The sequence below is a fragment of the Ooceraea biroi genome, chromosome 3, assembly GCF_003672135.1.
Source record: "Ooceraea biroi isolate clonal line C1 chromosome 3, Obir_v5.4, whole genome shotgun sequence".
NCBI classification, from domain to species: domain Eukaryota; kingdom Metazoa; phylum Arthropoda; class Insecta; order Hymenoptera; family Formicidae; genus Ooceraea; species Ooceraea biroi.
Window position 1 is genome coordinate 16,355,940 of NC_039508.1, and position 25,346 is coordinate 16,381,285.

The following is a 25,346-nucleotide window of genomic DNA, read 5'->3' on the forward strand; positions in this document are numbered from 1 at the left end:
AATCATCTAAGTGAAAAGATGCATTTACCCTGTCCCCAAAATAAAAACAAATACACCACTTCTCGCTCTTAACGTTATTTAATTATTGAGTTAACGAGAACGTCATATATCATATAAAATTATTTTTAATTATTTTATATAATTATTTTTATTTATTTTATATAAAATTATTTTTATGTTCTGAGATGTGTAGTGACATCTTTTCGTTTCGTCGGCCATACGCGGCAAGCTGATAAACGTCTCTCCCTTCGCGTGAAAATCAATGAATACGCGAGAAGATAATCGTATCACTATACTCCAATAGCCGGGTAACTTGAAGAATGATCTGAAACTGTATATGTTGCATCGTATACGCGATACACATTATTCAGTTAATCACGGTGCAATCCAAACAAGCTCCCCGCAGTACGGCTCTACGAGACCAGCGCGGAAACGCAGCGCAGCGTCACACACGGGCTCTTTAAAAAGCTTCTTTGTTCGGAGAACTATCGCTCGCGGATGCGATATTGCGACATGCGCGAGCAACATCGATGCCCGATATTTACTCGACGCAAATATTAACGCAGCATAAACCAGTAACAACGGGGGGGAAAAAATATAAAATTCGCAAAATGCACACTGACGTGATTGTTTTTTTATGATGCAGAATTAACATATTTATTTATGCTTAAAAGTTAGAAAAAGTAACGTGGATGTATCGAGTCTGCTTTATTAAATTTAAATTATGTACATGTAACACAATTACAGGTAGCATATAATACAACTTAACTCACTTTAATTAGTCCAAGTGTGCTTTTTTCTAGCGAATTAAGTACTAATAATGAAGCAACAAAAGATAATTGATTCTTAGTAGCGAGTTATATTGCGTAACGTACCGACGAGCGGCGCGAGATCAATCCTCTCTCGCGCAAAAAATTGCAGCAACGCCGGCGATTCGGATGACGCGAAAGTGGCTAACATACACGCGGATTGCAGCGGGAAGCTACGCGTGCCAGGCCGGGGTGCACGACCCCTTATCAGAAATCCGTCTTCCCTCCCCGCGGCGAGTCATCACCGCACGTTATCGGTACGAGCCACGAACTGTCTTCGGCGCGTTAAACCGCCTCGTTTGTATACGCTGTCCGAAGCCTATTCTCGAAGGCGACTGCGATATTAATAGACAAGGCCGTCAAGACGAATCGAGACGACGGAAGATACCTCGTGCGTGGACGGATGAAGCCACCCTATCCGAACGGAAACACGCTGACCGAAAGAGCACTCCTAGACTCTTATATCATTGATTCTTCCGCCCTCGAAGTTTTTCGTATATTTTATTGTTACTACGTAAGAGTTGTATATCTCATAAAAATTATAGTATCTTATTAGATAAATTTTTAATGAATTTACGAAATTTCATGAGATTGTCTTACAATTCTTCATACTACAAACAAACCAGCGTAAAGTTTAAGACGATTTTACTATTTCCCTAGAAGATTCAACATTAATCGTAATAAGTTATTGTTATTACGTAAGAATCGTATTTTTCATAAAAATTATAGTATCTTATGAGACAAATTTTTAATGAATTTACGAAATTTCATGAGATTGTCTTACAATTCTTCATACTAATAAACCGAGCATAAATTTTAAGATGATTTTACTTAGAAGATTCAACATTAATCGTGATAGTGCAATTTCCGCATGCTGAACACAGATTAAAAATGTATAAAGCCGTAAATGTAATGTAAGATATATCAAATTCTATTATTATATTTATATTATATATAATAATTATAATATAAATATTATAATATGTATTAAATTCAGAACCATGTAACGACTGTGTTACTAAATAGCAGGTAAAATTCATCTCAAGCTTTTGTGATGATCGACCTAAATTGATTGACAACGTGATAAAATGGACGTCATTTGTTGCGTTGTAATGACATATCGGAGTCGTTGCACGAGGATGCATCAGATACGCACGCGGACGTGCATCGAGAAGACGATGAACCGGATTCTTATCAATATACACGAGTATGGCAACGCAACGGTAACGTCGTCAACTTGTCGTGCGATTATCACAAGATATGTACGGTGTCCCAAAAGACGCGCGTTAAAAAAAGCGGCAATTTATTTCTCGACGTGTGATAGCGAGCCTCTCTAACGGTGTTACTCATTCTTCTTCTTCGATACGTCTTAAAGCAAAATACGCGCCATCGATCCGGTTAATCTTCGATTCGATCTCGCGTCGCCGAGTTTCTCTACACCGTATGACAAATAAACGCGATCTAAGTCGCAGAGATGCGGCATGAATTTTATATGCGCCAGCTATTTTTTTTATAGCTCCGCGATTGTTACTTCCGTGAATCTAAATCAAGCGTCGAATGGTCAGGAAAATCTCGAGAACATTGCGAACCACATTCGAACCCGCAATTTACATAAAATTAATGATCTGAATTAATTTTCGAATTAAAATTAAAAATTATAATAAATCTGGCTCGATGATAACATTTTATTATTGTGGAGAAATTATTATAATTTTATTTTAGTTATTATAATTTTAATTTACATATTTTACAAAATTATTTATCTTTTTGAGTTATATATATATATATATATATATATATATATATATTGTCATTTAATTTATCACATACGTCGAACAATACTTAGCCGCGATATTCGGACGCAACCGCAGCTTCCTGCTTTTTGGTGGCCAATTATCAAGCACGGCTTTTTTATCTGACTGCGAATAAATAACGTCGTCGCCGGTAGTGTGGTGTGCGGTTTGTGCATTCCAAACTTAACCCGTCAAACTTATTCACGATGCCAAAGCAGTATCATTAGATAATCGATTTTTAAATAAAGCGATTGTACATTTAAAAGTGCGTGATAAGAATATTACCTAATTGTGAAAATCCTTACGGCTTGCTCCTAGCATTGAAATCTTCCATTACAATTTTAATTTCTTGATCTTAACTTCTTTTTAATAATCAACTATTATAGAATTTTGTATTACAAAATTGAACAAAATAAAAGTTTTGTTTCTAGTAGTGGAGTAATATCTTTAATACTTGAAACAAAGGTACTTAAGATTGACTTTAGCAAAGAATCAAGACTGCTATTACATCAATTATGTGTATGTGAAATATTCGATTCTTATTATTAACAGATCATATGCACGTTTTAAATAAACCATCAAAAGTGATTATCGCAAATATCAACGACAACTAATTAATCAGTTTTATTAATTGGACAATGAATTAAATCATTTGTTAGTCTATGACGTATTGCTTTCACGCATCGCTCTTACGGGATTGAGGCATCTAAAATTCAATTCACTCAAATTGTACCAGTTTCGGTCCTCGTTTGCAGCAATACGGAACATAGAAACACCTCGTGAATAATTCCGAGTTTTCTTTTGGTAAATAAGGACTCGCTACTGAAAGGATTAAATTCAGGATTCACCGTAATGGCAGGTCTCGACGCGCATTTCAGATGCAGTATCGCTTTATTTACCCCTCAGCGCGATAAGCGGCGAACACATCGTTTCAACTCGTCGCGTGTGTGCCCGCGCGCACGTACGCAGAATGCCAGAAAGTGCATCGTAAAGCTACCGGTCGGTGTATACTCTTCCTGTTGCCATCTCCGTCTCTTTCTCTTTTTCCTTCTCTCTCCTTCCTTCTCCCTCCGTCCCGTTCTCTCGTTCTCGCTTTATCCGCGTTCGGTCGATCACCCTCCGCTTCCTCCCTTCTCTCCTCGCGGTGTCCCCACGTGATAGCTGTTCGGTTAGCCGCTGACGTCGCTGTCCCCTTATCATCCCTTTGCCATCCTCTTCCCTCCAATCGTTCGAACCACCCTCGATCACCCTCGTAACACGCACGCGCGTAATCATACGCGAGGAGCGAAGGGGTGAATTGAGGATGCATTAATACGGCGGGGAAAGTGATGAAAAAGATTTCATTCCACCAGCGAGATTATTGGAAAATAAAAACAATAATAACATAATTGGACTTTTTTCCGACTAAAAAATACTTAAAAATTCGGTGGTCTCAAATTTGGATTGTGTAATAAAAGACCAAAATGAAAGATGATCCAGGCAAAAAGAGATTCCAAAAAGCATAAAGGCAAAAAGTGATTATAATTTTGAAAATTAATTTTTAAATAGAATATTAATTTCTTTTTAATTTTACCTCTTTGACGTGATACATAAATTAAAGTTTGATATTTTAAAGTTTGACATTTCTCAATTTCATCTCTGGGTAAATTATATTATAAATTACATTATAATTACATTATGTTTATTTATCATATTATAATTAAAAATGTAAAATTCTCTTGAGGAAAGCTCCTACTAACTTGAAATTAATTCAAGAGGAAGATTTCCACTCGGGCTCTCGAATTTAATAGACGAAGATCCATAATTGCTCCTGACGAGATTACTGAAATGCCATTTTCCAAATTTGATCTTTTTATTAGGAGAAAATACGCTTCAGAGTGGCTGAAAAATATCGATAGACTAAATATCTCTATGTGAAACTACGACTACCCCGAATAGCGCTTTCAGAACAGCGCATCGCGCGTGTTTGCCCGAACAGTGGTTCACGGGTGTGACGTCACCGGGTGGGTGCGTCGCGACCAGACGACGATAGCGTCGCCGAGGAAGACGAAGAGGACGCGGCGAGGTTCTTCCGCGTTCCTCGCCGAGCCTTCTTCATGGCGAGGAAGGGACCGACCGGTCGGTCGACCGGTCGACGACAGGAGGAGGATCGCGTGTGACTCGATCTCGATCGATCCGTGGAACACCCGTTAGATTTTATCGCCTCGCGAGGGGCCATCACGTTGACGGTCTCTTCTATCTGATTTCTGTGACTGCTCGTAATTGCTGCCGATAATGAGCAAAAATGGGAGAAAGCGGAGGAGATGATTGAGCGTTCGGCACACAATTCGATTACGCTCACCTCGCCTTATCTGGAAATCGCGCAGTATCGCGATGAAATTTTTATGTTGCCCGTATAACTCCGTGTAATAAGCGCGAGATAGAATAAGGATCGATATCCGTAAGGTTGCGATGAGAAATCTGCGCGTAATACACGTAAAGCTGTATATTTGATTCTGGAAAGAGCGTCGAAGAATTAGATAGTTGCCTCGCGGAGTTTTGAAATTTATATATAGAACCTTTCGAATCTTTAGACGATCTTGATGTGATAACAAAAGGAATTATTAACATTAATCTAATGTGTTCTTAACAATATAATTTGAATGAAACTTTTCGTTTTGTTCAAAGCCGTTAAATTTGGGCGCATGTCGAAGAAGCAACGGGAGAAGGTCGAGGATGAGGTCAGATTCCACAGGGCGCAAATGAGGGCGGCCTCGGAGACGGCGCCGGATAGCAGCGTGTTCGAGCATCAGACGCCGAGCAGTTCGGATCAACACCACCCCTACAATGGCGGGTGAGTACGACTCTGAAAATGTATATTAAAATGAAGGAACAAGGATTCCACTAACGAGTTTGTGCATACATTAGTTTTTAGCACGATCTTTTATTTTATGAAATTTTATAAAACTTATTCGTGAAATTCTAGAAAATCTGTAATTCATAAAGAACTCGTTTTAATGCATCTCGTGACACACACGTACACGTGACCATGAATTTTGGATGCGAATGCTGCCAATTTTTTTCTCGCGTAGTTTTTGATGGGCGTCGTCATGCACCTCCCGTCGAGAAACATCTGACACGAGTTCATCATTTGTTCGCGACAGGTACACGTACGGCGGTAGCGAATACACGTCGTCGGGACCCGGCACCGGCGGTTACACGAATTACAATCACCAGGCGATGACGAATTACGAGCTTAGTGCCGACTACGTCGACAGCACGACGACCTACGATCCGAGACCGACGCAGACGCAGGTCGCGGACACCGTCGCGCCCGACACACCCTCGGCCGTCACCGCGACCGGGGTGCTTCCCAGCGTGGTCACCACCGGTAAGTAGCGACCTGATTTGCGACCTCTGACATGTCCATCCGTTAATTCCGGTGTGATACAAGGATCGCGCTAAAAGGTTATCGGCGTTTGATCCAGAATTAATAGACTGTCCAAGTATGGAAGCTCAGGACTGCAAATTGTGCAGATTAAAAGATTCCGCTGAATTAAATTGGTATAATACAGAGAGCCTGTCCTTTAACTGGCTTGAAGCAAACTTTACTTTAAGAGAATCTTAAATTGGGGCTTAGTTACAAAGGTATTTAATGGCGAAAGTTGTAAAGTTATTAGAGAGAACAGAAAAACAAGGTCCAATCAAATTTCCATTAAGTAAAAATTTATACCAAGTTGCTTAAGGAACTCTTCGAGAAATGAGCGAAGATACTTCTCTCTGCGCTGCATAATTCAGTATTTTGTGTTGCCTCACAGGCAACGAAAACAGTATTTTACTTGATAAAAAGAATATCGCGTGGTGCTTATAACTTTTCGAGATACTATCTTATATATTTAATACATATATAAAAAAAAGATTTCACTAAAGAGATTATAAAGTGAATTTTATACATTAATCTATTTTATTTCAATTATTATTTTACATAATACGCATAAAATTTTTCATTTTATTAAAACAATGGGGATGAAATATGATGAAATAATAAATCTGGAAAATGGCGATGCTTTCGCACGAATTCTCAATACATCTCCCTTGTGCATTTCCATATGTAAATGTTCATAAAATTTTCATCGTATCAGATTTATTTTGATGCATTATACAATACAAAGGATAAAACTGATACGAGCGCGCACTCGCATTACGTAAGAGATCATTTTAATAAGTACGCGCTAAATTGGAATTGTAAGTTTGTGGGCGCGACTGTTAAGTTCTCTCTCGCTTCGTAACCGGCACGCTAAATGCATTCCGGAGCACTATCATTAACCTGCAGTTAATTGCGTTCGCGTCTTTAATGTCACCAGACCTCCTTCCATCCCACGTCCTTGTCATCGATAATGGTTTCTCACGCAAAACCGCAAATATTCTTCGCGTTTTACTGCGCGGTAATCGTTTCTGTAGCATCGACGCAAGCATTTTCTTCAAAATTTCTGTGTTTTGCTCTATTGATTTGTCATAAAAAATTCTACATATAATGTTAACCAGTGCTTACTGTGAATACTGCAGTTCAATCACATGTTGTACATATAATTTATGTTACTCAATTTATCTGTTTTTTCATACTTTGCTATGTGTTAAAAAGTTTCCTGACATGTATGTAATTTAACATAATGGACTGACTGCAATATAATACTTGCGTGTTAAAAATTGTGTCCCGAATTTCCAGCAGCAAAACTGATTACGTCTGTCTTCAGGTTAACTTGGATTTAATTAACAAAGCAGCACGTTAGTTTCATTGATACTGACAGAGTTTCTGAGCTCGACACAATGCGTGATGACAAAAGTTTGCCGAGAGGCGAAATCAATGACGCGCTATACAACCGGCTGACACAATGACGACATTTATCACTAGCTGTCGAACAGGGTATTCTTGTTAGAAGAAAAGTTGCTCAAAATATCAGCCCTCTACGATTTGCAACTATTACAATTGTTTGCAATTACAAATTAAACGAAAAACTTATCTTTTTCTAGCGTAACGGTGATAAAAGTAAACTTTATAAAAATTTACAAAAATCGTGCTCAGAGGAATTCATAGAATTTCTTATATATTAGAGAAAATCATATTTTTCATTATAAGAGGTGTCATATTAACGTTCACCCTCCTCCATTGAAGAGCTCCATGGAGGCAGAGCCTCCTTTAGAATTTTGGGATTTAAGAAGAATATTATATATATATATGACTATCCACACACAACGCCACATTTTAATAAAAGGGATGGAGAATACTTTCGCCCTTACGCTTTGATAAAAAAGAATGAGATACGTGCCTGGCTCGACCAGGCGTAAGATAGGACCTGCATAAGACTCATTCACGCGGCAACCATTTAGACCTATCCGGCCCTCGAGACTCCCAGACCAATTCGAGCCCTCATGAACTTTGACTTTTCGGCGCATCAGGGAAGTCTCTGTCCGCTTCGACGACCGGAAGCGGCGCGGGGGGTGGCAGTACCGGCGGCAGCGGCGGCGGTGGAGGCGGTGGAGGCGGTGGCGGCGGCGGCGGCGGCGGTAGTGGTGGTGGTGGTGGTAACGGTGGTAGCGGTGCTGGAAGCGGTAGTGGTAATGGTAGCAGCGGTGGCGGCGGTGGTAGTGGCGGTGGTTCTGCCGCAGCCGCTGGCGGGGCTGCTGGGGGTGGAAGCGGTAGTGGTGGCGGTGGTAGCGGCTCGCTGAGCGGCGGCGGAATTGTCGCCGTGAAGCAGGAAACCACCGTCGAGCTCGCCGGCTTGGGACACGGTTCGTACACGATGGTTGACTCGACGACCTTCCTGAGCGGCCAACAGCAGAGGGTCAGCAACCCATCCGAAGACGACGAAGTGCCGAGTCTGCCGAGTACGTCCTCCAATGCGATGAGACGTGAGGCTACGTTTGTGTCCCCCCTTTGCATGCAAAGCATGCGTTTGTACCGTCGTTTACCGGTACCTCTTGCGGAAAGGTTCTGGAGGACCGATGAAATCAGGATAGATGGGAAAAAATTTGATGTATTATTTTAATAAATGTGTATTTTCTTTATGAAAATGCTGTTTCGATCAAAGATGCCTCGTACAGCGTAACTCAGATATACAGATATACATTTTAAAAATTAATTTTGAAAATCTCATAAAATGTGGTATATTATGTTAGTTATTACCAGTAAAACCACATCTTTTATCAAAACTAAATTAATGTAATAAACTTATCAAATGCTGAAAAATATACATGTATAATTGATAATTAAAAAAAAATGTAGTATCTTGATATAATTTGAGATAATAGTGTAAGATATAATATACATTTGTAACGTCATAATGAATCTTGAGGAAAGGCGATTTGCCAACAAAATTCATTAATCAACATGGCAACTAGTTCAGTCTCATAAAAAATTCATAACCAGTTATTCACAAATGGAAATTACTTGCTCTTTTATGTTACAACTGGCGGCGCTATCTATACCTATTTACTTTGCATATTATAACAATCTTCACGTGTATTTAACTATATGATAAAAATGTGGGTCCTCTGAAGCTTCATCCCAAAATCTATATGTTTGTATCACGAAACGTGTTGCTAAGCTTTCACATTACTTGTACATACATATGTGTTAATATAAAACATTACATACATCTTTATTTCTGAAACGCTTTGCATTTTTCATAGCGGCACTCTTGAAGAAATTACGAGAAGTTTATAAATTCTCAGTTTTTTTACACATCTGACATTTTTACGCTCTGACATTTTACTAATAATCTCTGAATTCCATAAACTTATTTTCGTAGAATTCCACTAATTCCTACCTTCATTTACTTTATTTATTTTGCATGCCATAGTTGTATGAAAATGTAGATTTTATTTGACTCTGCTTGCACCTATTTTTTTGAACATAGCTTGCATGATTTGACTGCAAATGCTACATGCAACATCCGCACTATGAGATAACGATTTATTCACGAACCGTTTTTATTATTGTATTTTCAATTAGATTACTTCTTTAAGTCAAGTATCTTTGTGTAGTTATAATTAAATCGTATTATGTGTCTATTGTGCAAGTTACGAGTGAGAAATCCATTGGACTTTCGCAGATCCGGCACAGATCAGCGAGCTTCTTTCGAAAACGATAGCGGACGCGCATGCAAGGACGTGCCTGGTGTCGACGGAACAAATCCAGGAGTCCTTCCGGAAGCCCACCGACATCACCAGAATGATCTACTACAAGAACATGGCGCACGAGCAGCTCTGGCTGGAATGCGCTCAAAAGCTAACCACTGTCATCCAGCAGATCATTGAGTTCGCCAAGATGGTCCCAGGATTCATGAAGCTCTCGCAGGATGACCAGATTGTTTTATTAAAGGCCGGTATGTAATCGCGTCTGAATATACACGATTCTCCGAGATAATTGTCCCCTAGCGATGTATAAAGCGTATTATTCTCTTGTATTATTCGTGATTCGACCGTAAATTTCAGCAGAAATTAATTTGGAGATTAATTACCTTATTTTTAATGTTCAATGTGGGGGATAGGTAAGTAACTGCATTATTAACAATCGATGCAATCGATTTTAAATTTTCCCAACACAATTTTCTTAATTACAAATTAACATTTATTTTGCGATTAAAAAATAATTTTTCCTGACGTCGAAGATTTGTTGGAAATTGCAGATTCTTTTATTTATTAGTAGACTAATAGATGATGCTATTAAGTTGAATGCATATAATATTTTATATCATCAAAGTGACGTCCGTTATTCTTAAAAAGAATTAGACAGGGAAACGAAAAGAAATGCAAATTATTAATATTCTTTTGAAACATGACAGGTTCCTTCGAATTGGCTGTGCTACGAATGAGCAGGTACCTCGATATCCAGCAAAACTGTGTCCTATACGGCGACACCCTGCTACCGCAGGAGGCGTTTTATACGACGGATACGGCGGAAATGAAGCTTGTTTCCTGCGTATTCGAGTTAGCCAGAAGCATCGCCGAAATGAAGCTCACCGAAACCGAGTTGGCGCTCTATAGCGCGGCTGTTCTACTTACCCCTGGTGAGTACAAGTTATTTCAACTCTGCCAAATAAAAAGCTAAACTTGTCAAGAATTGCCACCGCGTTGAAATAAGTTTTTTTTTTAATTTGTGAAAACATTCAGGTTGCGACAAAAATCTTTCTCATGATCGTTTACTTGTACCTCGCGACTGAATAATATTTTTTAACTTTGGTATTTGAAATTTATCAAAGTCACACTGGTGATAGAAGCAAAATTGGAAACAGAAATTGGAGTGGAGCAGAAAAATTTGATACATTGAGATGAAAGATCGTCTCATCTTTCCAGAAAATTATAAAACAGTATAACACTATATCTCTCACGCAGCCACGCTATTGACGTTGCATGAAAAATTCCTCTCCTTCTGCTAAAACTCAAATAGGATGTATAATAATATTAAAAATTATATTCTATAGGTTCAGGATTGCATAATAGTTATTTGATAATACAGTCCATTATCTAAACAGTATCTTGATTCACTATCTGACTGACGGTACCTTGCAGATCGACCCGGATTGAAGTGCCTGATGGATATCACTAGGCTGTCGCAGGCGGTGGTCAGGGCGTTGAGGTCGGAAATCGATCGGAACCACGTAACGCCAATCAAGGGCGACGTGACCGTGTGTGACGCGATCCTCGCGAAGATACCGCAGCTACGGGAGATCTCGCTGCTGCACATGGACGCGCTGGCGAAGTTCAAACGGTCGCAGCCGCATCTCGAGTTCCCGGCCCTCCACAAGGAGCTCTTCAGCGTCGATAGCTGAACGAGCGACGCAGCGCGGAGCGTCGTCCCGGCGCTGCCGAGCGGACAGGAGCGCGAGTAGCGTCGCGGACCTTGGCTCGGTCAAGGTGAGTCCGACCGTCCCGGAAGAGAGATAACCGACGATCTCGCGGCCTGGGGGACCGGAAGTGGCGACGCTTCCTAGGAAGAATCCGTGAGTCGGCTCGGATGAGAACGATCTCGATGATGAAGTGACGAGGTGACGCATCACGAGTCGCGTCGGCGAATCGATCTTACGATGATCGTGCTGACACGGCCCGTCCTGTCGTGAAAGGATCAGAATCGTTGCCTGTGTCAACGGGAACGATACGTACAACAGAGGCAACGCGCGCGAACACGACAGTCGTTCATATTACGTTAGCTTGTTCGATCGCGGGTCTTTGGATCGAAGATTCGTGTTTTTAAGTGACGAGTACTTCTTAGACGGTTCAAGAGAGAGAGAGAGAGAGAGAGAGAGAGAAAGAGAGTGATAGAAAGAGAGAGAGAGAGAAATAAATGGGTGCTCAGAGAGGCGAGGAACGATGTCGGCTAATGCTTATCTGGATTATGAGATTTAGGATTCGGGCTCGTGGTCAGATTCTGCATTTGGCGCTAAATGTGGTCCCACAATAGCCGCGTCATGATTACGGTAAACGCGATTCTCACGTTGGATAAAGGTGAACGACCATGTTTAGCACTAAGTATGTAAAATGAATGCAAGCTAGAATTTCTAAGATCGCTGCATTCGGGACGGTTTAAAACTGTTTGATGTTGTTCTGTTCACACCATGTAAAATAACGCACGGAAAAGTGATAACTTTGACAGTAATAAATTTAGTGCGCAAAATAGAGGTAGATTTCAGTAATATCGAGATTGTCAGAAGTATAAAACCAATATTGACAATTATTAATTATCGTTGAAACATTCAGAATATGTGAGTGAAGTTAAAAGCGGCGTGTTCTAAGAGAGATCCAGATAAGGATTAAAAACGTAGTTTTTTATATAGGTTGGTAATTTATACACAAGAATACTTCAACCCACTTTCAACGTTCAGCGATCTCGTATTAAACTTGTTGTGTCTAGAAAAATATCGCTATTTTGAAATTTTCTTATTAATATTCGAACTTTTAGTATTCGTACTTTTAATAATCGGAAAAAGAACTGTGCTACAATGCGAAAACGCGAAATGGGACATTTTAATTTCGTTTATAATATATTATATTTCATGTATAACCGTGAATATTTTAAAACATGTGGGACATAAAATAAAAGAAACGCATTGTCATTTTATAGCATATTAAATGGAGGTTACTTTAATTTACTGAGATTTAATAAAACCTAATTAATATATAAAAATAGCTGGATGCCAGACATCGCTTTTTACGAAATCGCTTGTCCGAGTACCAATGTATTTAACGTTTGGGACTGTTACATTACTGTTTGTACATATATATCTTTTTTATTGTTTAAAGTGCAAGAAAGAAGAAAAGAGAATGAATTTTCGAGAAAATAACGATAGAGGAGCGAACTCCCAATTGCCCGCGTGTACGAATTTTTTAATAATATTTTAATTCGTGTGATGAGGATATGATATAATATATAGCAAACGACATGTCAATTTTAACCCTTTTACCGGTAAATTATATTTGTTTATCATTTTGAAGGGAGTTAGAGCATGTCATCGGACAAACGTACCTTTTTACTTACGTTTTATAAGAATAAAATTATATATGTATGTAAGATTTAATAAAAGTTAATAAAAAGCATATACATATATATATATATATATATATATAATCTCATAGCTTATATTAGTTATTATAATTGAATGGTAACTCGAGCAATTTTTGATCGTCGCTGGCCGCGAAAACGCGCTGGAAATCGCGAATGAGGTGAACTCGACATTACCGTCGGAAGGGTTAAAACTGGCAAGAGATAGAAAAGAATAATTTGTAAATATGCTTATACGGTTACCAACAATTCTGATACGAAAGCAGATCGATCCCATATTTCTCCTTCGGAAACGTCCTCGAATCTCTGACCCATTAAAAGAATGATAAAAAGCTTTCCACCTAATAGACGTTTATAGCTCGTGACTATTACAATATCTCAACATCGTTCCAATTTCTTCTTAAATCATCTCCCTTCTGCAAATGTTAGATCCGAAATAATATTGCCTGGACGTCCTGAACGAGAAATCAATGTGATAACTGCGAGTGAATACGACTGGAGATTGAATCATATTTCTAGTGGAAATTCAACTTGTTTATAGGAAAATCGGTTTTTATCACTGTTTTATTAATCTCTCCTGGACACTAAACAGAAATAAGTTATCATTGCGACGCTCTTTCTGGAACATGATTTCTTACTTTGATTTTGATTCATCCTTCAATTTCATTCACTCGTATTTATCCTAAATCAGATGGCTCAAATTTCGAACGGTTAGCCTACCGGATAGCATGTGCGGTTTATATTTGGGTCTTTATATATCGTGCGTACTGTATAACACTCTAACTTATTTCTCCTCGTTGTTAAATATTAGATTTTGCTTTAATTTTAATCGTTATGTTAAATCTTGTATACGTCCACGTGTACTTTAAGATGCTTCTCGCTCGTAGAATAATAAAAAGCATTATGATTAACGTACTTGAATCTGAAAACTGTACTAAAAATAATTTGCAAGAATGCGTGAAATTGTAAGATGTATGCGGGATAAATTTGCTTTTAATGTGACGTGAATGGAAATTTCATTCTTGCTAATTGGACTTTAAGCTGCAGAATGTTCCAAAGAAATGTATATCGATGGCAGGAGTTTTTAAAATCTTTTTTATTTAAATGTTCATGAGAAAGAATTTACATTTGCGCGAATTGTTAATTATAGAATTTAATTAAACTAGTTTCAAATTTACTTTGGTTTGGATTACTCTTCGTTTTTGCAATGTTTTAATAAGTAACATTAGCTTATTTCGTACTTAATCTGCAACATATATCTTTTATAATAATAAAAATTTAATTAACAAAAATATTTATTTAAGATTTTTCAAACAATTCTGGCGATACCTTTTTGGGACATTCCGTGCTTCTCGTGCGTCTTAGCAATGCATAATAAAATTATATTATACACTAATTCGCTGTAGTAATTATATTGTACGTGACGATATTGCGCCGTGCAAATTAACGTGTCATTCTTGGAGATCGAAACTCGGCCTTTAAAATTCAAATCAAATGTCCGGTAGGCTCTCAAGTATACGTCACAATGGACTGTCTTAGATAAAGTATCGAGTGACGCCTCTCTCGAGAGAAAAAAACGACTGGTTGCCTATTTTCAATCGGATGATTCTTCCTAGGAAACGTCAGCATAAGCACGCTTAAGGTAAATCTAGGAAAGTAGAAAAAGTAATACGGTAGAATCACGCGAAGAAGAACACTCGTCGAGCTGATTTGAACGCTGGTACATGGTTGCAGCAATCGTTAACAAAACATTTTGCAGATTTATGTAAGAAGTTTGTACTTTAATTTCCTGACTTGACAATTTTTTTGAAATGCTTAGAGCGCACGAGTATTTAATTGTTTAATAATATAATAAAACGGACTTATAGAAATTTTCTTGTATAATTTTATGATTTGTAGAGAAACAAATACTATACTATTTTTTTTATTTAAAAAGATACGTGTCTTCGCAAGCCTAATTTTTGCACCATTATAGAAATATTTAGAACAAATAAATATTCAACTCTTGAGGTCAGTTATTTTATTTTCTTTCGTTTATAAAAATATGTAATAAATAGTTTGTTAATAAGTAATTTCTGAAATAATAAGTCTGTCACAAATAATATTACTACTTTAATTTAATTTTAATTTCTTTATTTTCTATTATTACTTTCCTGCGATATTTCTTTGAGCAAGATATAATGGAAAGTTCAAGTTGCAAGAGCGACTCAAGTTAATTCAATGTTTGATGACGCATAGATCATTTACTAGCGTTCAGCGTTCAAATCGCGATCATCTCTGTGAATCTTTTACGACGATGACGACGACGACGACGACGAAGACGACAATGATGATAATGATAACGATAACTCTGACAATGACAACGTTGGGAAGCAGGGAGAGGTGAAAGAAACGGATAACTTGTCGACTGAATAATTCTATACTCACGGTGCTTACGACAGGGAGCAAACCAGGTACAAGCGTTGTTTAACCGTATATTCGTCTCCTTTCTGTTGCAGATTATTTCCTTCGTAATGAACGTATTGGGCCTTAAATAAACATAACATTGTTATATATAAAGTATACATAAAAGAAGCAACATAAAGTATATACAGAAGAAATATATATATAAATATAAATATAAATATATACATATAGTGTGGATGCGTATGTGTATACGCGCGCGCGCGCGACACGTCTCACCGACGCAAAGGTGTATACACATACGCGTGTCGTTATAAGATTATAATTACATAGACGGAGAAATCGCGAATGTGTGCGTGTGCGAGACGAGCGAGCGAGCGCGCGACAAGAACAAGAGTAAATGAGTGTGAGAGCGAGATGCGAGACAAAAGAGCGAGAGTACGTACGAGTGCGGATCATTGAGAAAGAGAGCGAGAGAGAAAGAGAGATATCGGTTGTTACGATACATACGATAAAAGTATATATTGTATTAACTAAAAAAAAAAGATAATAGTGGAGGGAGGAGAAGTGGGGGAGAGAGGAGGACGGTGATTAACCGGGTCCTGCCAGGACGGTCCGAGACGACGACGCGCGAATATAGCATAATATTACTACACCGAGGACTGGCGTTCTCCCTTTACGGGAGGAGAATCTCGATCGGACCGCCCGTGCGATGTAGAGACCGAATAATTATCGCACCATCGAACACACGAGAGTACGGGCGAACCCAGCGAAATAGCGATCGACGAAGGGTAGAGCTTATTGCGGGCGAGGAACCGTGCTACCGCGTCGGAGATTAGACGTAATTAAGCGCGATGATGGCGGTGTGATGGGGGATGCCCTGATCACACTCTCTTCTTCTACGGGGTTTACCAATTTTCTCTAATTTCCTCGGACCTCCGTTTGGACGTTTTTCTTTTTAAATTCCATCTTCGTTACATTGTTTCGCTTTGTTTTGTCGATCATCAATTGCGCGGGGAGGAAGGGGGAGTAGACTATATTGTGCCGTAAAGGGAACGTGATATAATCAAGATTGAGTGATGAAGAAACGTTTCGTAGTAACTAGAGCGCGGGCTCATTTAATTTTAAGGGGTTTAATAAAGACTGCTAGAATCGTAGAGTAACGAGCGGGGAACATTTCGAGCAAAGAGAGAAAGATAGAGAGTCCGGAGACAAATTAAAGAGGTATGAGTCATGAAAGAATAACAAGAGTCGATAATAAAGTGCAAGGAAGCTTCGAGGGCTGATGAGGGCACGCCTATCGATCGTCATTATTGTAATCAGCTTGCACGAGCTGCGAGGCGATCGGAACTTCTGCGTTCTCCGTTCGTATAGCCGGTAAAGGACGCATTTGTTCGCTAAATATTCGAGCGCGAGATATTGAATGAGTTTCAAGGCGAAAACGTACGTACGATTAAAGAAGCAAGTACATGATAGAGCACCGTCTTCTATTTAGGGATGCAACAGCTGCTTCGTCTAGATGCCCTTCCAATCACGGCGCTGCCAATCACGCGTTATCATCATTACTCACTCGAGGCGGAAAATTTCTTTCGGCTTAGCAAGAACATTCGGCGAATAAACGCATCCTTTTACTCACAATTAGCTTAAGTGCAAAATATCGGCAGCGGTCACGCGTTCTGCCGCCGCCGCGACTTCGAGTAGTGATTCGAGTATAGTTCTGAGCTACTTTAGCATAAATATATAAATAAATAAATAAATAATTAAATAAATAAATATATAAATATATAAATATATAAATAAATATATATATACATACACTATATATATGAGAATATATTTTCGGCGGAACGATCGAGATTCGACGGTCCTCGCGATTAGCGAAAATGATGAGCGTTATAGATTAGAAAGAAATTTCGTCCCTGCGCACCAGCCTGGCCGGATTTCACGGATAACGGAACACCTAACACGAATTCATGTATACATACGTACATACATTTATACGTACACACACATACATACATACATACATACGTCCATGCAATACAGTACATAAACGCGCAGAGATATAAACCGGCAAAGAGAAGAAACGGAGTGAACGAGAGTAAGAAAGGGAGAATGAACGTGAGAGCGAGAGAGAAGTGTTATATGAGTCGATACGCGCGGATGCGACTTTCACGGATGCAGGCGTAGATAGAGCTAAATCGATCGCATTATGCGCGCGCATTAAAAACGTTTTTGGTACTGTACGGCACTTGTATGACGCGTCTCTTTATACGTAAATGAAAAACCCGTACTTCTTATGGTTATAAAGAAAAAAAAGAAAAAGAGAAAAAACACATGCAATAGCCCGTCGTCGCGCGCTGGGACACCCCCGCGAAGCGTTTACATTACGCACCGTCACCGGCTTTCCTCGCTGTCGTCGATCGTTGATCGAGGGATCAAGACGGAGATCGAGAAGAGTTGAATAAACGGCTCGCCGTTGCTCGTCGACACTTTCGCGACCGTTCTCAAATGCAAAATCAGGTCATTGCGTGCCGGGCCGGATTGAAAAAGTATTCGTACGCCTTCGTGTCGCTGCTAAGGATAAAATTACGATGTTAAGAGGCAGACTGGAATGAAAGAACGAAAGTATTCCTACAGCATCATCCTGTTGCTATAAATAACACTACGTTGTTAAGCTGTAACGCTAAAAGGTACTTGTACGTCACACGTTTGCTTTTATTACATTATTTAACTTGTTACGACGCGATATTTAAACTGTTTAGGAATCTTAAAAATATATAGCTCGTAATATTGATTTAAAGAATACGTGAGATACATACATACATACATGTAGGACCGCATTCTCATTTAAAAGTTACTTATAGCGATGACGTGCGAATACTGTTTGTCTCATTGTATAGTGAATTTGTTTAAGGCGAATTATTGAGTATATTGCAGCTAATTATGTGAACCCTAAACGGTATACATATATAAGCGGGGTCTGACAGACCGTTTTTCATTGCAACTCGTTAAAGAAATTTTATAGCGCTATTATTATTTGTTTGTATTTATAAAGTTTAATATAAATGAATAAAATCTAATTTCCACATGTAGAAGTCGGATATATTTTATTTTTATATAACTATTTATTATTGCATAATCTATGCAGCGTCCGTCGGCCCCCTTTGTATTATTACGTAAGTAAAGTAAAATTATGCTGTTTAGGGTGCAACAATCTTCAACAAATATCATATATTTAACCCATTATAATTGTAAAACATGAGTTTATAATTGTACATAATATTACAATTGTAATAATGAGATAATGATTTTGTTCGTTATCTTTAGAAATTCCAATTTATTTTTCATGAATATTTAATTGTCGATTTATATTTCTTTTAATAGCAATTTATTAAAATAATTATACTCTCTGTATATTTATATACATATTTAATGTAATATGATTTTATGTAAAATCATGCAACAATGTTATTTTTAATGGGTTAAATATATCAATATCAAAGTTGCGTAAATCTGCAGCTTAAATATCTAGCGGTCGCGAAAGTGTTAACGATATTGTTGTAAATTCTTTATATATTGATTTATATTGTATATTTATTTATCTCTATTTTTCCGATTTTCGATATTGAATACCAAGATTATTAATTCCATATACTGAAACAACGATTAAACAATGGTAATTCGCATTTTTCAAATATATGATGTCTTACATGTCAACTAATGGCATAATAATAACTTACAACATATTAGTTTATCAAAGTTAAAAAATTAGATTGTTAATTTTAAAAGTAAGATCTAATTTTGGTGCAAGCATCTTTGATCTTCCAAGTATTTCAAGTTTTTTTTTTATTTTTATCACATTTTTCATGTTTTGCATTATTGATATTAATTATGAGAAAGTTTTCCAAACTTCGAATCTTTAAATTGCAAGATCATTATAGAAAGTAGAAAGCCAGCGAATGTTAATTTAAAGCTCAACTGGTTGAAATATTATGAATAATTATGATTACATTCGCGAAGTGAAATTACCGTAAAACTTTCACAATTGTTATTTTATTGTTGATTTCAAAACATTTTACTTATTATGGAAAGCGCAACGTTATTTCCAAATAGTTTTAGAATAAGATGAAATTATAATTCTAATTACGATATAATATCGCAATTAGACGCGCGGAAAATAACTCTCGGATGCATATATGCGAAATCTCAACTTTATACTAGTTATAAACGTTTCTATAGACTCTGATTTATAGCCAAAAATTGCATTCAGTAGATATTGTATTCACCTATTACATTATTTTTCAAATAAGCCTTTGATATTAATTGAAAATACTTTATACGAGACAGTGAGAAGTTCTCAATTTTTTGTGAAAAGTGAAACTATCTAGCATCACAAAATGGCAGCTTTAATATTATTTCATTAGTTCTAAATACCAACTCCGTCTATCTACAGTACTGTCATAATATTTCCTCCGGCAAATAAAAAACGCGGAACGTTCTCTTTTGAGATTCTCTTTTGAGTAAAATTAATTATATAATATCTTAAATATAATATACGACATTAACGTTAACACGATTGATATTAAATCAAGTCTGACTTTTAGCAATAATTTACATCTTATATTGTCTCTCTTGAAAAGCAGGATAATTTTGATACACGTGCAGCGGAAAGCTATCATCACAAATACTCTTACATTAATCTCCCTGTCATCAAGGCAAAATTAATTTGCAGATAATATTTTTTTCATTATTTCCAATGAGATTAGAATGAGCTCACGCTTGGCATAGTGTTTCTTCTAAGTTACATAGAAAAAGGATTATCTAATATGCATCCGAGAGCGCTGGGTCGGAGCGATCGAAGATGGATCGACAAGAGCGATGGCGAATCAGTTACGGTGCGCCGACTGACACGCTTTCGGACGGTCGCATATACTTATAGCGAAAAATTAAGAGAATGCATATTATTCTGCCGATTAACGAGTAAGTGCGTAGGATTCGTTTAATTGTAGATCGAACACGTACACAGCCACGTTACGCGCGAGTGCAAAATGCATACCATCTACGACCCTTCTTCGCTCACATCTCTATCCCCTTTACTCAAGAGTAACATACACATACGCACACGGATACATACACGTTATACATACGTACATGTACATCCACAGCGGCACACACATATACACATATACACCGACACGCACACGAAATTACACACCCATACACGCGTACAATAAGGCGCAACACGTACACGCGCACGCACGTTGCAATTAGACGTTATTATCGCAATTTGGAGTTAAATTTTATAATATATAATATATAAAAAATATATATAATAAATAAAAGTTGACGGATAATATAGAGTTATATTAAATATCTAAACGAAGGTGCTCGTGTGTTTCTCGTATGTGAATATATTGTTCCTTTCGTTGCGCAATCACAATCAAGATTTTCCTTCTTGCAATCATCCCGAAAATAACTTAAATAAATTGATTCCCTCATTTTTACTATATTATAGCGTAATATAGTAATAAACTATTTTACTCATGTACATCTTAATAAACATAATTCACCGTTTTAGCAAAGTATGATTAACATATTACAGCCATATGTGCAGTCTAATATTTCGAATATTTCGAATCTGAGATTTATTCGCTATTTCTGATTACGAATTATTTATGACGACACAGTAATATTGCTCAAATATTCGTCTATAAATATATCGATAAAAGAAAGTATTTCAAGAATTATTTTTATTATAAATATAACTGTTCTACTCTCTCGTCTAGTGTCCAGTTTTATCTAAAAATCTAGTGAATGTATTCCCAAATTTATTTATTATCTGTAATTGAAGATGTTCTAGGAAAAGTTACATTGCATAATATTTTGTTCAAACGTTCTTTTAAATGATTTTTTTTACAATTGAATAAAGGATATTTCCTTGCACGGTACTATCAAGAGAGTTTTGAATTTATCGAGACTTGTATCGAAGTATTCGATATATCGAACACCTCACTACCACGTATCGACTTTGCGTTACAGCTGGTTACAGCCAGCAGAGAACTGTCATCGAATAAATGGACGGAAAAACCAATTCTGCAAATAATTCCTCGGCCTATCGCCGCGCCAAGTAAGTTTAAATGATAATTCCAGTAAATATAATTATAATAGTTTTATCCACGTAAGATTTCACTGTTAAATATTTTTGTTTTATATCGTAAAATGCCGGATTTCTTGTATTTGGAGGTTAGGTTGGTGACACCTAACCGTTGACATATATTTATAACGCAAAATATAAGTTATAATATTGTTATGCAGTGAATACAAAAACCCTCTTAAGAATAATGCTAAGAATATTTATTTATTTAATTTGTAATAAACAAAATTATATATTAAGAAACACAGAAGGAGAGGAAGAACATTGCACGTCATATAACATACATGTATATATCAAAGTGTTTTTTTTTTATAAGAAATTGCATCACGTCTTTGCAATTATGTTTAGCTTAAAAATTGCACCTGGCGCAGTAGTATGCGAGGAAAGCATTCTGAAGGGGGATATTTCCATTGGTGCGAAAACCATAATCCATCCTCGAGCATGTATTCTAGCGGAGGCTGGGCCGATCATCATAGGGGAGGGCAATATAATCGAAGAGATGGCGACTATCGCCAACAGGCAAGTCTCACGTACTCGCGTCGCATGCAAAGCACGTGGTGGCATACTGATCATCATTTATTATCAATACGTAGATTGCCACCAGGTGAGCCAGAGCCCGCAACGGTGCCAGTGCAGATAATAGGGAACTATAACGTCTTCGAGACTGATTGCACTTGCGAATCGTATAAAGTCGGCGATAACAACATCTTGGAAGCGAAAGGTACTTGCAGCTGCAGTTGCTTCTTCATACACTTGAAAGATATTGCATTGGGTGGAGCTAACTTTGTGTCAGGCTGAATAGTTTGGAAGATGATTCAGAATTGATTTCTAATTAAAAAATGTTTTTGTGAATAAATATATCCGTCGTCACAGCACACGTTGCCCGCGAAATCGAATTGACAAACGGATGCGTAATTGGAGCCGCATGCTCGCTGACGGAGCAAGAAACGATACCGGAGAACACGGTGGTGTACGGGAGTCAGTGTCAACGTCGGGAGATGAACGACAAGCCATATGTGAGTATGTAATTAATTATTTTATTATCTTCTAGTTCTAAATTTGATTCTTTTATTAGCCTCAGATCGGACAGTTGGATTTTCTGCTGAAGGTGCTCCCCAACTATCATCACTTTCGTAAGTCGAATATAAAGCCGAAAGTCCCACCCACCACTTGATTAATTATGATGATAAAAAGAAAAGGTCGTTATAATTTTTTGCATCGATTGTATTATTTATGCTAAACTTTATGCCTGCAAGTATTTAACAGTAGCGTATGTATATTCAGTTGTAAGTAGTACATACATTTTGTGATAAATGTTAATTATAGGAAACTTTAAATACAAACATTTTGACAAATTTTGAAGAAAATTATTAAATATTATGTTATATTGTACATATATTGCATAATTATGTAATAAAACTTATTAATTTCTATATTTTTATGATTAAAGTTGAATTAAGAGATGAACAAAGTGTCAATAAACCAGAAGAGTTCATGCACAAATACGTGTATGATTATTCTCCCAAACACCAGCATTTTTTATCAGCTTTTTCTTTATTTTCAGAAACTACGTAAAATAAAGACATTTCGAATTATTGCTGGAATAGTCAGCGAAACTGCTCACTGAAATTTTTCCTATTTCCTGTACAAAGAGCTAATATTTAATAATATTTGAAATAAACGATTTGCAAAAGAAATGAAAGGAACTCCCACGTCACTTTCGCGAGAAGCGAAAATACGAATAGAAATATTAGCCACTCCATCTCTTAACCGACTCTCCGGAGAATTTAACGGCGTAATGCTAAACGCTACATCTATGAATATGAATTAGCGTCTCGTCGAAGGGGTTGGTTGCGAACCATTTACCGCTTCCGTCAGCTTAGCAGAGCGCGCCAGTGATTATCAACCCTCCTTATATCTGGGATTATACAAACAAGTAGCGTGTTTTAGATCTAGAAAACTTGTAACAATTGTATATAATTTTCCTAAAACAATTTGCTCGAGATATGTATTAAATATTCGCAGATTTTTTAATAATTTCTCAAGTATTATCTATATGATCTGGAAAATTAGGGAAAAGCAATGAGAGAGTATTTATTTATATCTCACAATAATTAATAATATAAAGTTAATCAATATAAAAATTAGGTAGCTTCCAATGTGGATGTAATTCAATTTCAGTAACTAAAGTTTCTTCAAAAACACCAGTTTTAATTAATTTAATAATTTTGGTCAGACACCGACTTAAATGTCTCTACGCAGATAGAAGTCATAAGCGCACCCTTACTTTAATGATCGGTCGCGGCAACCCCCTGTGACGTAACTCTTGTCGCGAAAGTGGTGACTCGAGAGAGCTGTCATATTTTGACGTCCGCAGCGGAGCGGGCGTCGGAGAAAAGAGAGAAAGGGTACGAGAAAAGGAGACACGGAGAACGAGAGGAAAAAGATTATTTATCCGAGGGGGTTGAATCTGTAGCCGCGGAGAATCGCGATGAGAGAAACTAGCGTGAAGAAAGCTCCTAATGCTTTCCTGACGAATCTACGTAATCTTCCCTACACGGCATCGCTTGTCCCGTCTGCAAGCATTTCTTTGTAATTGATTTATTCAATAATTTATGTATTTTTTGACAATTCTTCAAATCATCTAGCTATGATTTAGCTATGTTAAATAAATAAGAATAAATCATTATGTGTTGTGCGATATCTTTAAAATCTTGCAGAAAATAAGGAAGCAACAGCATATTGGTTTTTCGTTATGAAAATGGAAAATTAATGACGGAATACACACGCGAAGAAAGAGATAATTAACACATATTAATTGGAGAAAAAGGAAGATTATGCTTGTTATCTGTAGAACTGCAAAAAAGATGACTACATACATGCAAACGATGATCATAAATTTCATAAGGCAGATAGGAAATAATAGGGCGTGGATGCAAGCACACATCACGTTCTCAGAGATCAATCTCTGTACACCACTTTTGACTCAGAGATTCAATCGAGAGGGGGCGAAGAGTTTGGGCACCGAATTAGGCGTGCCGTCAAAAGTCGCTCGAGCGATTGTCATGATCGCGGGCAGTGCGTGCGAACGATTATAATCGACGGACAGCCCCTGGGGTGTGTTTTGATCTCAACCACCACGTCGTCGGCTGCTGCTATCACGCACACGTGGGGTATCCGCTCAGTTAAATGGAGGAAGATGGATAAAGAGAAATTTTATTAGGGGGAGTTACAGAAAAGGAAAGAGAAGCCGAGAAATCAACCCCCTTGACCCCCTCGACGTTCCAGTCTCGCAAATTGACGTCCGCAGACACGAGCCCCGCTCGTCCAATGCCAAACGAGAGTGACGAGCGTTACGAATCTACGACTCGCTTAACATTTCCATTGTGAACGCCATCCCCGGGGTTTGAGAGGCGGAAAGAACGAGAGGGGTTGCATTGGGGGAGAGGATCGCGTAGAGCGCACGAAAGCCTCGACATGCCGTCGAGGATTATAATAATCGACGAATTAACGTTGGTAATCGGTCGGCGAACCTGACCGATCGACATCGCGTTAAGCACGGGATGCTTCATCCTTCATTGCTCTGTGAGGGATGTTCAAACGTAATCAGAAAGAAATTTAATTCATTGTGCATTACTTTGTATCTC

At 37.8% G+C, this 25,346-nt stretch overlaps 2 protein-coding genes across 9 annotated transcripts in view; both read left to right on the forward strand.

The window, feature by feature from the left end:
• Window positions 1–21,119, forward strand: part of LOC105286444 (probable nuclear hormone receptor HR3) — a 76,773-nt gene extending 55,654 nt beyond the window's left edge. For 3 of the 8 annotated variants that reach the window (XM_026968534.1, XM_026968536.1, XM_026968535.1), the window contains 5 exons: window positions 5,270–5,435; window positions 5,746–5,972; window positions 9,694–9,966; window positions 10,426–10,650; window positions 11,153–21,119. In XM_026968534.1, coding sequence (XP_026824335.1) covers window positions 5,270–5,435; window positions 5,746–5,972; window positions 9,694–9,966; window positions 10,426–10,650; window positions 11,153–11,412 — 1,151 coding nt within the window. In that variant the 3' untranslated portion in view covers window positions 11,413–21,119. Of the gene's footprint in view, window positions 1–5,269; window positions 5,436–5,745; window positions 5,973–8,038; window positions 8,492–9,693; window positions 9,967–10,425; window positions 10,651–11,152 lie in introns of all 8 variants that reach the window. The other 5 variants (XM_026968537.1, XR_003406374.1, XR_003406375.1 and 2 more) reach the window with 5 other exon arrangements.
• Window positions 21,120–21,546: 427 nt separating this feature from the next.
• LOC105286446 (dynactin subunit 6) lies at window positions 21,547–23,202 on the forward strand. Its single transcript, XM_011351403.3, has 5 exons — window positions 21,547–21,672; window positions 22,048–22,218; window positions 22,293–22,420; window positions 22,573–22,715; window positions 22,775–23,202. Exons 1-5 carry the CDS (start codon window positions 21,620–21,622, stop codon window positions 22,871–22,873), a joined length of 594 nt encoding a protein of 197 aa, XP_011349705.1. The 5' UTR covers window positions 21,547–21,619; the 3' UTR covers window positions 22,874–23,202.
• The last annotated feature ends 2,144 nt before the right edge of the window (window positions 23,203–25,346 follow it).